The sequence below is a fragment of the Bison bison genome, unplaced genomic scaffold, assembly GCF_000754665.1.
Source record: "Bison bison bison isolate TAMUID 2011002044 unplaced genomic scaffold, Bison_UMD1.0 scf7180017864341, whole genome shotgun sequence".
NCBI lineage: Eukaryota > Metazoa > Chordata > Mammalia > Artiodactyla > Bovidae > Bison > Bison bison.
The window spans coordinates 8,046,114-8,062,059 of NW_011494913.1; the positions used below are offsets into that span (position 1 = coordinate 8,046,114).

The 15,946-nt window shown below is 38.1% G+C and overlaps 1 protein-coding gene across 1 annotated transcript; it reads right to left on the minus strand.

Moving 5' to 3' along the window:
* Positions 1–1,505: 1,505 nt before the first annotated feature.
* Positions 1,506–15,946, minus strand: TFAM (transcription factor A, mitochondrial). Its single transcript, XM_010854500.1, has 7 exons — positions 15,594–15,946; positions 14,902–15,020; positions 13,346–13,416; positions 12,788–12,937; positions 8,593–8,688; positions 4,842–4,898; positions 1,506–4,361 (listed from the first exon to the last, which is right to left on the minus strand). The coding sequence occupies exons 1-7, from the start codon at positions 15,692–15,694 to the stop codon at positions 4,215–4,217; spliced, it is 741 nt and encodes a 246-aa protein (XP_010852802.1). The 5' UTR covers positions 15,695–15,946; the 3' UTR covers positions 1,506–4,214.

The following is a 15,946-nucleotide window of genomic DNA, read 5'->3' on the forward strand; positions in this document are numbered from 1 at the left end:
GATAAAGTTAAATTTTGTGTTAAAGGTGACTGCATATAGTAATATCAAACACTGCCCTCACTTTGCTATTCAAGAGTGTTTTGAAATTCTATGACTCCAAACCACTTTTAAAAATTTTAATATTGCACTATTTCAAACGTCGTGCATAATATACAACTTTCAAATATTCATATTATTTCAAATTTGCATAATTTATATTCCCATAAAATGCAACAGCACTTGTACTCAAAAGGCAATCCTTTGCAGGGCTCAGAGGTGGACGAATTTCATCTGACACAGTTTGGTTTCTAACCATTTCATCCTCTACCACCCTCTTCTCCTTTTGCTTTCAATTTTTTCCAGCATCAGGGTCTTTTCCAGTGAGTCAGGTCTTCATATCAGGTGGCCAAAGTATTGGAGCTTCAGCTTCAGCATTAGTCCTTCCAATGAATATTCAGGGTTGATTTCCTTTAGGACTGACTGATTTGATCTCCTTACAGTCCAGGGGACTCTCAAGAGTCTTCTCAGGGCCACAGTTTGAAAGCATCAACTCTTCAGTGCTCAGCCTCCTTCATGGTCCAGCTCTCACTTTTCTGTACCTGACTACTGGAAAAACAGTCTTGACTATACAGACTTTTGTCAGCAAAGTAATGTCTGCTTTTTAATACACTGTCTAGATTTGTCATAGCTTTCCTTCCAAGGAGTAAGTGTCTTTTAATTTCACAGCTGTAGTCACCATCCAGTGATTTTGGAATCCAAGAAAATAACATGTCACTGCTTCCAATTTTTCCTCTTCTATTTGCCATAAAGTGATGGGAACAGATGCAATTACCTTAGTTTTTTGAATGTTGAGTTTCAAGCCAGCTTTTTCACTCTCCTCTCTCACCTTCAAGAGGCTCTTTAGTTCTTCTTTACTTTCTGCCATTAGGGTAATTTTTAAATGTTTAGCCTATTTAAAATTTTTGTTTACAGTCAATTTTAAGTATGTAGTTTTTTAGCCAGTAAAAATTTTTTAAAGTATTTTTAATGTGCTAGAAGATGGTTTCATGTTTTATGTATTTCCCATCAAATATAATCAATGATTACCAAAAATATTTTATTTGTGAACAATGTGAGAGAATGATGATACTAACTTTGTACAGTTTTACTATTTGGAAAATTTTACAAATTGAAAATAATAATAAATACGTTCATTTCTTATTCTTCCCCAAAGTTCAATTTAAAAGAGTATTACTGCTTTAAAATTTCAAAACATATTATCTGCACTTGTAACATTTTCAAATTTGTAAGAGCTTGGTGCTTTGAAAAGGAAGAGGAATAGTGGCTGTGAGGAGAGAAAAGGAAAGAAAAGAGTATTTTTGTTGTTGTTGTTGGAGTCGTCTTACAGTAAAAAGATTGGTAAAATTAAGAGAAATAATGGAAATTAATTACTTACCTATATAAGAAGTTCCTGCTGCTTTCGGACAATCTGGTGGTGATTAATTTCAGGTACAGTAAATGTCACAAATATCAATAAAACTTGCTAGTTACTTTAACTGCATTTTAATTCAGAAATGTAAATATACACATTCATGGCCAACTATTTAAAAAAGCATATACATTAAAAAAAAAAAAAAAGGGCATTTCCAAAAAAGGAGTTAGCCAAAAGCAATGGCAAAATTACATTATTACAGTAGGCTGAATCTGCACATATACCTTAAACATCAGAAAATAATTACACACACCCTTGTCGATTGTTTTATAAAATCTAATACCGGTACTCTAGTGAACATAAGCGTCTCTGTGACTGACTGCTCAGACAGCACAGACGCTGTTCTCACTTAAGCATCTTTCCCTGGTCACAATTCTTTAGCTTTCAGTTTCTTGTTCAGCCAATATAAGAATGGCCACCGGTTACACACCTAGCCACTGGTTATTGATATACGCTCTCATTCTTCATAACAGAGTATTTGTATATACAAATACTCTGTTTTGGATGGCATTTAATACATGGTATGCCATGTACTGAAGTTTATTAAGAAAGGTGTGAAATCAGATTATCCTAATATTTAAAGTATTAACAATGACACCCTTTTAGAAACAAAACGGTTTTGCTACAGCTCCTTTCACTGTTTCATACCTGTCCTCCCTATGTTAAGTATATACATGAGGACGTAGACACTGGATATTTGAATGTGTTCGGTGTGAAACAGTACAGGCAGCTAAATGCCTAGAGCTCAGAAGGTAAGTACGCAGATGTGCTTTATACATTTGTGCTACAGGAGTTTATAATTCATTTCTCTTCCTCACCCATTCTATAATATTATAAACATTGACTCCCATGTGCTCCCTGGGCTCATCTGAAGCACAGAACACAGTAAATTATTTAAGTGATTATTTTCTCCATTCTCCTAAGGCTGCTACAAAATCGGTACCATTCTAGATGCCACAGGGAATTAGGGCTTAATTCTCTCCTGGAAACCTAACTGAGAAAGCTTGGGAGAGACACTAGCACGTGTCCTTTTCTTCCCTCTCTTCTTCCCCAGAACACTCTAGCCTCAGACCAAGGGTCATTTACATACTGGCAGGTTGTGTCCTGCATTACCATTCACAGAGCAAAGCCGCCTGAAAACTTCAAACAGCTCCATGTATTTAAATCTTAGGCTAGTCCTCTTAAGTTGTAGTTTTCCCTACAGTCCTGACCTTTGCCAAGTTCAGTACGTAACAAGTCATTTTTTAGTGATTCTTTTACTTATTTTCTATCCACAAACTTCAAAAATCTTCTTTCTGGAGATGTAGAATACACACTTTTTTTTTTTTGCATATTTTTGCAAAATACAAAGTAAATATATAAATTTTGAGTTATAAATTCATGTGAACTGATGATGACAGTTGAATATTTTGCTCAAAAAAGTGGTGTGGATTTTGAAAAACCTTTGACTCTTGTTAAGAAGATAATCAAATGCTAGAAGGGGTAAGGTTTAAATGCTAACTGGAAAACTGTTAAGATGTATTTTACTGAGCCACAGCAAGTAACTTAAGAGCATCTCATTCCACACTATACGGGTCAGTCTTTGCAGGCTGCACCTCTCTGTAGCAACCAAGTCAACTGCACTATTGTACAAAAACAGCCATAATCGATGAGTGTGGCTGTGTTCCAATAAAACATTTTTTTATGGACACTGAATTTCATATTAATTTTCATGTGTCTTGAAGTATGCTTAGTTTTTTTTAACTATTTAAAACTGTGAACAATTCTTAGTTGACAAGGCCAAGAAAAGCAGGCAGTGGGCTGGATGTGGGCATCAGGCTAGAACTGGCTATTAATTATTATACAGGCTTTTATATGTTATGCAAATGTTTAAAAATTATAGGTTCCAATTTGAGAGACTTTGGAGACATGATTTTTTTAGATCTCTCATTTTAAAACTTACACCAAATAAGTTCTCTACTTTCTGGATAAATATATTTACATAAGAGAAAAAATAATTCAGTATACAAACTCCTACTTTGTTTAAAAAAACAAACAAAAATCCCAGAAAGCTATAAAATGAATGTTTCACCTTAAAACGTAATTAAGAAACACATAATTTTTATTCTATGCAATATAAAACAATATGCATAGATTTGGTACATAATTTTTTAGTTTTTAATTTAGGAAAAAGATAATGAGGAAAAGGTTTATAAATCTATACCTTTTATAAAAGCTGCAACTGATACCAGAAATTCCTCACATGTACAACCATCAAGTCTGATTATAATATGAATTATACCCAGGATTTGGAATTTACCAGCATGAGTTCTGGATGCTCTTTTAAAAATGCAGTTATATCATAGAACACTATGGCTTCTACAAACTTTGAGATACTTATGAATAGGAAACTCCTGCTTCCATAATATAAGGAAACAAGAATATTTTTTCCATAATCACCAAGTATAAAAAAACTTCACAGTCTGATTTACCTTTATCAAAGGTAAAATGATTCACTGCTACATTTCATGGATTATTTTGATGCTCAGTAGTTCCTAAACACAAAATAAATTCCACATGAAGTCTTATCTGTTTGGGTTTTCAAAAGCAAGACACCAATACAAAATGTATTGAATTGGCTGGCAGAAGTCCATGGGCTACAGAAAAGGAATTAAATATAAATGTTCACCAACTTTATCCATTCTAATTTTACAACAGCTTCCGGTATTGAGACCTAGTTGGTTTCTTATGTCTATCCATTATGAACATAACTCAATCTTCTATTTTAAAACTTCTCAGGGTCATTTTTTGCTGGGTATTTAATTGAGCGACGTATAAGATCTTCTCGTCCAACTTCCATCATTTGTTCCTCCCAAGATTTCATTTCGTTATAATAACGAATTTTATCATCTTTAGCAAGCTGAATATATACCTGAGAAAGAGTGTAATTGTTAAAATGATTTCTTTAGAGGAATCTTTGGAGTTAATTTCTGGGATGCTCTCCAAAAATATTCTAGAAATTATTTTACTATTCTATATGTTAAAGGGGGGCTGGAAAGAAATATTCTTGTGAGATAAAAATTAGATGAGAAACAGATAAGAGATAAAGGTTTTTAAGTATTCATGAAGTCGCTACAATTTCAGGGTTTGGAGTGTGGAAAAGCAACAGGGGCAGGGTGTGATCATCACTGGATATGATGACACTAAGTTACGAGGGACACTGTTTTAAATACCAGTTTGATATGGAATCAAAAACTACCAAAAGAAAAAAGCCAAACTGGTTCCAAGAATATGACAATGATTTTAAAACACTGTGTAATATAAAGTTGTTTTCACATGAATCAAGCCTTGCCCTGATATATTCTCACAGATACTCTAACTAGGCACTTGGGACTAAAACCATACTACTTACTTGCTTTTGAGAATTAGAGAGATTTTTCCAGTTTTCATTTATAGCTTTCAGCTTTACCTGTAAAACAATATACACTTAAGTACCAGATACAGGGACTTCAGTGATTGAAGAAAGATGCTGTTTTATTATTCATTCCAACCACACACACTCAGATATCAAGAATCACAGGCAAAGACTCCTCAAAACTCTGAGCTGTAACTGACATGTAACAATACATTCAGGTGTGCAGTGCAGCACTTGTGAAGTCTGTGCCCTTCGACCACCTTTGCCCATTCCACCCTCCCACCCCACCCAGCAACTCGCGCAGTCACCAACGTGTTGCTAGTGTCTATGTGTTCTGAGTTACTGTTTCAGCACAAGGGTTCCCCTTCTACTGCAGCTTCAGTAGTACTTGTTTTTTATAATAGCCATTCTAAGAAATATGAGGGAGTACTTCATTGTAGTTTTGCTTTACATTTCCCTGACAATGATGTTGAGCACCTTTTCATATACTTGTTAGCCATCTCTAAGTCTTCTTTGGGAAAATATCTATTTGGATCCTTTGCCCATTTTTTAATCAGATTTTTTTCTTCGGGGGTGGGGGAATGAGTCATATGAGTTCTCTAAATTACTTGCAAATTATTTTCTCCCATTTGGTAGGATTACTTTTCATTTTGTTGATGGTTCCTTTGTTTGTGCAGATATTTATCTTTTTGAATTCAAAGATATTAATATTCAAATATAAGCTACTCTGTCACAGACTAGCCTCAAATACTGTTTTGTCTCCTCTGTGGCCTAAGTGCTCTCTTACCTCTCATGTCTGTGCACTGTGTTTCAGTTGTCACCACAGGAGCAACACAGCGCCGATTCTCCTCCTACACAGCTGAGCTTAACTATGTGACCCGGAAAAAGTTCTATGACCTCCCTTAGGCTTGGGAGCTTTAATATATAAAATTAAAGGGATGCAGGAATCCCACAGTTGGAGGAGAGGCAGAGAGACAGTGAGTACACCTCACACAGCCTGTGGTGCTGCTACCGGAGAGCAAAGACTGAAGAGGAAAATGGGCGGGTGGAGAATGAGGAGCAGAGAAGAAGGAGAGAGACAGGCGGAGAATGTGAGGGAGAGGGGGATGAAAAGTGCCTATTAAAGGCAGGAGGATATCATCAGTGATTTTAAGAAGTAGAGTTAGAACTATTAACTTCACTATTCTGACCAGAACTTTCACTGAATTTTGTTTTCCTATCAACAAAAAGTGAGGTACCCAGATGGTATCTGAGCCTATTTTGAGTATTTTAAGCTTACCTTTATAAATACATCTAGTATATTCAGGGATAGTTACTCATTAAATAACTGCTCTCTTAGCTTTGGAAAGAATTGCTTTCATGCTTTTAGTTCTTTCATAACGTATCTTTTTGCTTATATTTAATCCACAAGTTTCATATTCAGTGTGTTAAACAATAATTTATGAAGCTGCATGCATAAACAATCTTTCACCTAAAAAACTAATTCATGGAAAACAAATTAAAGGGATGGGAAGGTATTTACTTCTGATGCTATCTAAAATCACATTAAATGAGCACTCACACCATGTGAGGACACAGAGAGAGAAGGTGCCAGCTATGAACCAGAAGAGGGCCCTCACCAGGGTGTGGCCTTGATCGTGGACTTTTAACCTTCAGAACTGTAAGCAATTCATTTCTGTGATTTATTTTTTTTAATTAAACAACTAAAATTCCTAAAGGCATAAAATCCACAGCGACAAAGACAATAGGAAAGGACACTACCAACACAGCATTTGGGGAGCAGAAAAGCAGAGCTAATTCCACGTTCTAAGTGCAGAAAGTGTTAGTCGCTTAGTTGTGTCCAACTCTGCAACCCTAGGGACCATAGCCTTCCAGGCTCCTCTGTCCATGGCACTCTCCAGGCAAGAATACTGGGGTAGGTAGCCATTCCTTTCCCCAGGGGATTCTTTCTGACCCAGGGATCAAACCCGGCTCTCCTCTCCAGGCAGACTCTTTACTGGCTGAGCCACTGAGCTTCCCAGATGGCGTTAGTGGTAAAGAATCCACCTGCCAATGCAGGAGATTTAAGAGACACTGGTTTGATCCCTGGGTCAGGAAGATCCCCTGGAGGAGGGCATGGCAACCCACTCCAGTATTCTTGTCTCTAGAATCCCATGGACAGAGGAGCCTGGAAGGCTACAGTCCACAGGGTCACAAAGAGTTGGATATGACTAAAGCAAATTAGCATGCACACGTAATAGTATTAAGTACTCAATACTGATCTAACCAAAATTATGTAACTATATTGGGAGGTGGACTGATAGAAGAGTGAACAGTGCAATGAGACAGAGTTAACGCTCATCTTACACAGTGAGAGGGAATGCCTAAAATATAGGTAACGCTTAGAATTTTAGAAAAATCAGGAAGTGACAATGTAGGAACATCACTTAGAGATATGGGGGTAAATACTACAAGAATCAACTAAAACAGAATGCATTTGCTTCTGGAGTGAGGAATATGACGGCACAGGAAAACTTGTATCTTTCATAACAAGCCTCATTTGATTCTTTAAAACTATGAGAATGCACTTTTTTACATGAATAAAAATGATATAATTAAATTAATTTTAATTTCAGAGATAAAGGCCAGCCAGGAAGCTTCTGAGGTGATTCCAAGATGCAGTCAGAGTTGAGAACTATTGATTCAGAAGGATTCTCTAACACAAAACCTTCTTATACTAATAAAATGAAATACAAAGTTAGTTAGTGACTGAGCAAATTCCAACTAAAAAAAATAAACAGGCTTGCTGTTTTAGTAATGTAGGGCCATGGAAACTAAATTTAAAATCCAGGGCTTCCCTGGTGGCTCAGTGCTAAGAATCCACCTGCCAATGCAGGAGACATGGGTTCAATCCCTGGTCCGAGAAGATCCCCTTTTTGTTTTTCAGAAGTAACCTACGATGTCCTACAACACTAAATAAAATGGTACTACTTTTCAAAAGGAAAATAAAATCCCAAGGGAAGTAGTCAGTGAAATCATATATAGCCAGAAAAATACGTTACATATACACATCATTTAATCATATGTCCAACCGGATCTGTGAAATGAACTACAGATCTAAATAACCCAAAGAATCAGAGTGGCAAAAACCTTCGTCTCACATTGACAAGAATTAGGAATCCGAGCAGACAACTTTTCTTACCATGGCATATTATAAGAGGAATAGTACAACTGACAATTTGGAGCCTCTAAAAAGGAAATAAAGGAAAGACTAAGCCACAGCAAGAATGACAAGCTGTTTTCTTCTTTCTGCAGACATAGATACCATTCATATGTGTAATATAATACATTCCCATGGGATAACCAAAAATGTTTAAAGGGCGTAACATGAAGCCACACTCAAATCCCAGTATGAAACATTATACCTCTATCTCTCATTCTTTCCCAGTGATTGTAAAACCATTCAGAAGTGCTGGATAAGAAAAGTCTCCAGAACTTGAACACTCCTATAAAGGTGAAAATTTTGTTTTTTAATTTAAAAAGTTGACTATGTATATACATGGCTGAATATGTATATATAACATTCAAATTTTAAACATTTTATGTGGTAAGAAAAAGGATTTTTAGGTCTTATTTATATATACTATTTCTTTATAGTAATTTACCACTTTTTTTCACCACTTGACAGGTTGCACCCCTAAAGTTTCCTGTCTATATTATTTTAAAAATTAGAGTAAACATTTTTAAAACATACAGAGTTTTGTTTTACCTGTGATGTGCCATCCCTAGCTTCCTGAAAACGTTCAGCTATAAAAATGTTATAAGCTGAGCGAGGTCTTTTCGGTTTTCCAAGCATTGTTAACTCCTGAGTAAAAAAAATGAAAGGTGAGATAAAGTTTTAAACTCTATGATACTTAAATTTACCTAGAGAAACTTCATTCACTACCATGAATTACAGAATATTCTTTAAAATGAACGTTATGAGTATGCGATTGTTCCCTCTTGGGATCAGAATTTTTGATTAGTACTGTTTTGAAAATCCTAATAGATTTTATAAGTTACTTTTCATACAGAAACATTTCCTTTACATATTATGTTTATGGTCTCCATGAACTGAATAAATGAGCAGTATGTACAAAATCTTTTTAAACATTAAAAAAAAACCCGTTTTATCCTTGTAAGGCACCACTTCTCCTTGGACAAAGCACTACGTACCCCCACTTGACAACTCAAGAACATTGGCGCATTTGCTGCATTGTCTAATGAAGGACACTGCCTCATCCTAACCTACCGAGTTTCTGAACTTAGATAGAAATTTATAAAACGATGGGGGTTTTAATGGCAATTTGGTTTACAGTCAATAACGAACCCAACTTTCATTCATAAGCAGGGCTCCTCTGATTTACATATTGAGGTCACTCTCTCAGCCCTGAGCCCCTCGGGAGAGGAGGCATCTCCCCTTCTGTTTCTAGAGCCACTGCTAGCTATTTCTTCCAGGTGCTTCACTTGCAACTGCCTGGCCCCCACCTCTCACCTAAACTGCAAGTAGCTGGAACTGGGAATCTAATGGGAAGAAAAATTCCAACAGGGAGAGCAAATGGAAGTCTTACGGAAAAGTCACTCAGACTTCTAAGTTTCTGGTTCTACATGTAAGGAGTTTGGAAGTCAGCACTCCATCCAATAAGTATAAAGCTGATCAGACTGCAAAATCAACTCTCTTGGATCCACTGAAGAGGGGACACAGGGTGAAGTGCTGCTCTCAAGATTGGAGACAGACACAGACAGGTGAACACAGGGAGTCGAGACTTACTGGAACAGATAGAGGAATGGAAACCAGTGGTGTGGAGGAAACTGAACCACAGCTGACTAACTGCTGGAAGCTCCATGTGGACAGCTCTGAGAGCTACCACCACTCATAGGAAAGCCTCATAATACTGTGAGGTTTTTCTCCAGGAACTTGACCAGATTCCCACAGTAAATATCAAGGGAAAAAAAAAACCCCTCTTGCTTTCAGCAGGAAGAAAAGGAATCATTTTGAAATGCCAGAGTACTTTATTATTCTTAACAAGGCCTGCCCTCAAGGGAAACTAGTTAATCAGAACCTAATCTGCTGGGACTTCCCTGGTGGTTTACCGGTTAAGACTGTGCTCCCAATGCAGGGGGTTGGGATTCAATCTATGGTTGGGACACTAGATCCCACGTGTTGCAACTAATGATCTGGTGCAGTCAAATAAAAAATAAACACACAAATAAACATTAAGAACCTAACCTGCTGGTATACTATCAAGAGCCTAAAAGACTTCAATGAAAGGAAATACTAGACTGCAGCTTACTTTAGCCATCCTGTACCAACTAAGCGCAAAGCTACAGGCTCATTAAAGGGTTTTTTGTGTTTTAATTGCTAACTCATATCTGACTCTTTTGCAACCCCAGGGACTGTAGCCCACCAGGCTCCTCTGTCTATGGGATTTCCCAGGCAAGAATACTAGAGTGGGTAGCCATTTCCTTTTCCAGGGGATCTTCCCGACTGATCTTCTGCATTGGCAGGTGTATTCTTTACCACTGAGTCACCAAGGAAGCCCTTATTAAAGGACCAAGACCTAATCATAAGATTGTAGAATGCTTCCCCTGCCCCATGCCTTACCACATTACAAAGGCCCATATACAGCAGTTCCTTTTACCCAGCACATCATATGTCTAACTATCAAGAAAAAAAATCCCAAAGCATACTAAAAGACAAAAAGCCTAACATAAAGAAACAAAACAAGCATCAGAACTGGCAGGGATACAAAATTATCAGACCAGGATTTTAAAACAACTGTGATTAATATGGTAAGGATTCTAGACAGCCTGCAAGAACAGGCATTGTAAGCAGAGGGAAATCATAAGAAAGAACCCAAAAGAAGTGCTGGAGATAAAGGGAATTCCCTGGCAGTCCAGTGGTTAGGACTCCAACCTTCCACTGCAGGGGGCACACATTCAATCCCTGGTCAAGGGACTAAGATCCCAAAAGCCACACAGCATGGCTAAAAAAAAAAAAAAATCTTCGAAAATCCGAAAGTAAAGAGAACAAAGACTGAAGAGGGAAAAAAAAAGAACATCCAACCCCTACTGGACAACTAGTATAGCACACATGCAAGAGAAATGCTGGGCTGGATGAAGCACAAGCTGGAATCAAGACTGCTGGGAGAAATATCAATCACCTCAGATATGCCAATGAGACCACCCTTATGGCAGAAGGTAAAGAACTAAAGAGCCTCTTGAGGACAGTGAAAGAGGAGAGTGAAAAAGTTGACTTAAAACTCAACATTCAGAAAACAGACCATGGCATATGGTCCCATCACTTCATGGGAAATAGATGGGGAAACAGTGGAAACAGTGTCAGACTTTATTTTTTTGGGTTCCAAAATCACTGCAGATGGTGACTGCAGCCATGAAATTAAAAGATGCTTGCTCCTTGGAAGGAAAGTTATGACCAACCTAGACAGCATATTAAAAAGCCAGAGACATTACTTTGCTAACAAAGGTCCGTCTAGTCAAGGCTATGGTTTTTCCAGTAGTCATGTATGGATGTTGAGTTGGATCATAAACAAAGCTGAGCGCTCAAGAATTGATGTCTTGAATTGTGGTGTTGGAGAAGACTCTTGAGAGCCCCTTGGACTCCAAGAAGATTCAACCAGTCCATCCTAAAAGAAATCAGTCCTGAATATTCACTGGAAGGACTGATGCTGAAGCTGAAACTCCAATACTTTGGCCATCTGGTACGAAGAACTGACTCACTGGAAAAGACCCTGATTGAAGGTAGGAGGAGAAGGGGATGACAGAGGATGAGATGGTTGGATGGCATCACCAACTCAATGGACATGAGTTTGAGTAACCTCCAGGAGTTGCTAATGGACAGGGAGGCCTGCCATGCTGCAGTCCATGGGGTACCAAAGAGTCAGACACAACTGAGCAACTGAACTGAACTGGAATACCTGAATAAGAAACTCCTTATATCTGCTCAATCTTCATTTCTGGTCCTCCCCACTCAAAGTACTAGTTGGGTGCATTAGAGAGCAAGGGAGAGCTCAAGAGAGAATAAACCCTAGTTTTCCACCCTCCAAATACCATCCCTATTTTTTCTGGCTTCCTTTTACTGATTGGATTAGCAGTCTCCGATTACTATCATTGACTTGAAATTGGGTGAGTCCTCAACCCAAGAGCTAGGAGGGCTTAAGACATCAGGACGAGAGATTCCATCACTTCATACTAAAGGCTGGAATCTACTTTTTCAGAGAAGTAAGCTTTTGCTCTGATGATCATTTTTTATGGTATATATACTGGATCAGCAAGTTCACCACGTCACACCTAATAGTACGGAAAGATGTAGTCTGTCAAACAACAGAATTTATATGGACTAATACCTTAAACTGGAAGCCACTAATTTTGAACCATGTGGGATTTTTAATGAGGAAAAATTGAATTTCATCCTAAAGGCACTTTAATTTTATTATCTACAATAGGTATTTTTAAAACATTGATAAGTTAATGAATTCAGTCCATTCAGCAATATTCAGAATCAAATTCACCAACACCTATAGAACAATTCAAATCAGTAAGGTACTCTAGAAAAGACAGAATCAAGACTTTTGCTATTCCTGATCTTCCTGTTTCCTAACTCTGTTCCTACAGCTTTCACACCAGTCCTAATTATGTATCTCGAACTCAGACACATCCAAAAGGAGCAAAAACGGTTTACAACATACTCAAAGGCACATGGTCCTAGTGGCAGAAGGAAACTATCCTATTTTTTCCTAACTGAAGTACATTCTCTACCACGTCACCAAAACAAGGGAAAAAACCTGTATTTATAGATACATAAATTTCAGTTTTTTGCCAAAGGAAAAAAAGCAAACCTGTATTTATAGATATATAAATTTCAGTTTTTTGCCAAATTTCAGTTTTATGCCAACCATACTCACTCTCTTTTTTATTAACGCTTTCTTTTTTAAACGTTTCTGCATGATTTCTTTTTCCAAAGATACCATTTGACTTGGAGTTAGTTGTTCTTGAATTCTGTTTATCTCTTCCTTGTATACCTGCCAGTCTGCCCTGTAAGCATCTTCATATATCTATAAAAAAATCCAAATAAGAAGTTGATAAACTATTGCTGGCTAATTAAACATAGCACACCTGACGGGGAAGGACAACTGCGTAACTTCAGCAAACTGACTGAACCACCAAGTGGAAAATGCACTCTGAAATCCCACTTATAAATCACGTGTTCTTCAAATGTGTTATCCAAGGTGAAGGTCTAGCAACTGGCCTCCAACTTCAAATTGCTTCAAAAACCAACGCTTCATCACCACTGCCATTTATCCATATTCTCATCATTTATGTGGATGAGAAAGTATGACATTCCTTTGAGATAACAAACATTAAAAAAAAAAACTCTGGGTCATCTTTTTCCTTAAAGGACATGACAGTTGTCCTTACCTGCAAAGTAACTGGTCAGCAATGTTAAAAATTTATATGCTTACCTTTTTCTCTGAATCAGGAAGTTCCCTCCATAGCTTGGCAATTTTTTTAATTAGTTCTGAATTTTTTGCATCTATGAAATGAAATAAAAATTGATATCACCATTTTACATCTCTGGATCAATTTCTAGACTTTCAGGAAAGAATAATCCATTAGCTCTAAAATTAAGAATTTTTACAGACATTTTACCACACACAACTTAAAATGATTTAGTTTTTCTTTAACCAACTAATTTAAGTACAATAAATAATTTAATATTTTATCTAACATTATTAAAGTCTATTATCTAATGATTAAATTAAGGAATAGTACCACTTACTACCAAAATGGTCCTCAGGAATTGATTACTAAGTTAAAGCAATTGGGGAATCAGTGTCTACAAGTTTTCTACTTCATATTTCAATCAAAAACATTTTTTTCAAGTCTTTCAGGAATGACCAAGTTCATAAAACCTGACTAAACAACAAAATATAGTCTTGATTCATATAACACCACCTGTATCCAAATTACAGAAATATTGTTTGCAAACAAGCTAAATTATTCTAAAACCAAATAATTTTTCTCCATTTCCTTCCCATCTTAACTGGAATGACAAGGTATAAATGATTTAACAAACCACTTGTTAGTTTCAACTCCTACATTTCAAAAGATGTGAGTACTGAAGCATGTCTCTTAAACCAGTTCTTTACGTGACTATTACAGCTCACATGATTTTCATAAGTGCCCTGTGATATAATGCATATGAAAAAGCTTTAGGAATTATAAGAAAAGCTCAGCAATTACTAATTTGGTCACTATCTTTACACTACAGCCCCAATAAGGACCCAGTCTTTCTAGGGAGTCAACAAACCTAACTGGAAATCTTTCAGAAATTCAACTGGCTTTCAGTCAAAAAGCTCTTAAAATTAACATAACCTGTATTCAGCTTTCAAGTTTATGCAACACATCCACATAAATTATTTCACTGCAACTTTATTAATAATTTGCAGTGGGAGAAGCAGGAGCTAAGCAAGAGGTAAAATGATTCGTCAATGGTCCTCTGGGCCAATGGCCACAAGGCCCCAAATTCAGCTTTTTTATCCTCTTTCCTAAGTACTTTGCATTCTACATGCTATTTTTAAAATAGCTTTCACCAGTTCTCAATTACATTTAAAGCATTTTTATTTGGTAAAATTACCTTACTGCTGTGCTTACACTGATTCCTTATGCATGCCTGCTACGTCGCTTCAGTCGTGTCTGATTCTGCAAATCCATGGGCTGTGGCCTGCCAGGCTCCTCTGTCCATAATTTTCCAGGCCAGAATAAAGGAGCGGGTCACCATTCCCTTTTCTAGGGGATCTTCCCTACCCAGGGATTGAACCCGCGACTCCTATGTCTCCTGCATTGGCAGGTGGCTTTCATACAAGCCCATGTTATATCTATTTTACAGGCCATCACACAGAATGGTTATGTTTCTGCATTCAACAGATGCCTTGATACTGAAAATCAAGTCTGCAATTTAACTGCTTAGTGGCATCTTTAGTACATCAGAGAAGAGTATATAACCCAAACTCCTTACCTGGGTTCTGAGCTTTAAATATGGGCAGCTGTTCTTTAGAAAATCGAACGTATGAAGTCATGGGCTTCTTTGGATAACCACTCAAGCTGGATGAAAACCATTTTGGAACATACGCAAAACTACATATAAATAAAAAGAAAATAACCAGTGTTAAACATTTAAGTACCCGTATTCATAATTACGTGCACACAGATGCCAAGCAAGATATCAAGATGCTACATATCTGACACCTAACACCTTCGGCAAGAACACTAATGATATTTAAAATCCTGTCCTATCCAGGGGAAAGAGCTTGCAAAACTGAAGTCTCAAAAGCCCTAACCCCCTAGCAAGGGCAGAGAGTGAAGGAAAGCATGTATCTCCAGCTCCTGGGCCTCGCCTCAATGGCTAGATGAAGGCAGGAGACTCTTGCGGCGACTTCGCAGGGGACAACGAACCCGGTGCTCCAAGGTACGAGAATGAGGAGGGACGGGAGGAGGGGAAAGGTGACCGGAAGGAAGGCAAGGGGTACTGAAGCAGTAAGGCCTGGTCTCAAAGCTATCATCCCCTTGGCAAGGTCGAGGTCGGAATCACAGGGCCAAGTCAGTCCTGACTATTTCAGGGGGGAGAGAAAGCGGAGAACAGCGTCTACATTCTAACCCCAAGGCGTCCTGAACCCTTCCGCCTCCGAAGGTGCAGGCAAGCCGGCTTACCTAAAGGGAGAGCGCAGTCGACTGCCACAGCCCGCGCAGAGATCCGCTCCTGACTTTCCCAGCGCATTCAGCACGCCCCATACGCCCCGGAGAAGCGCCATTGCATCCGCAGACAAAGCACTGACCAGGCCCCAATTCCCTACAGCGCCCTGGCACAAGAGAAACCGCAACAAAGCCGACTTAAACCCGCCAGAGAGCCTACCGGATTTACTATCATGCCCGCCACTCGCGGGGCACTATGGGAAATCGGCTAACTTCCGATTAGCTAGGAGGCGGGGCAAGGTAGAAGGCGCAGGCGCTGTACTGGCTTCCTTGGTGGGCGGGACTACGAAGAAAAAGGCGCTCGGAGGCGG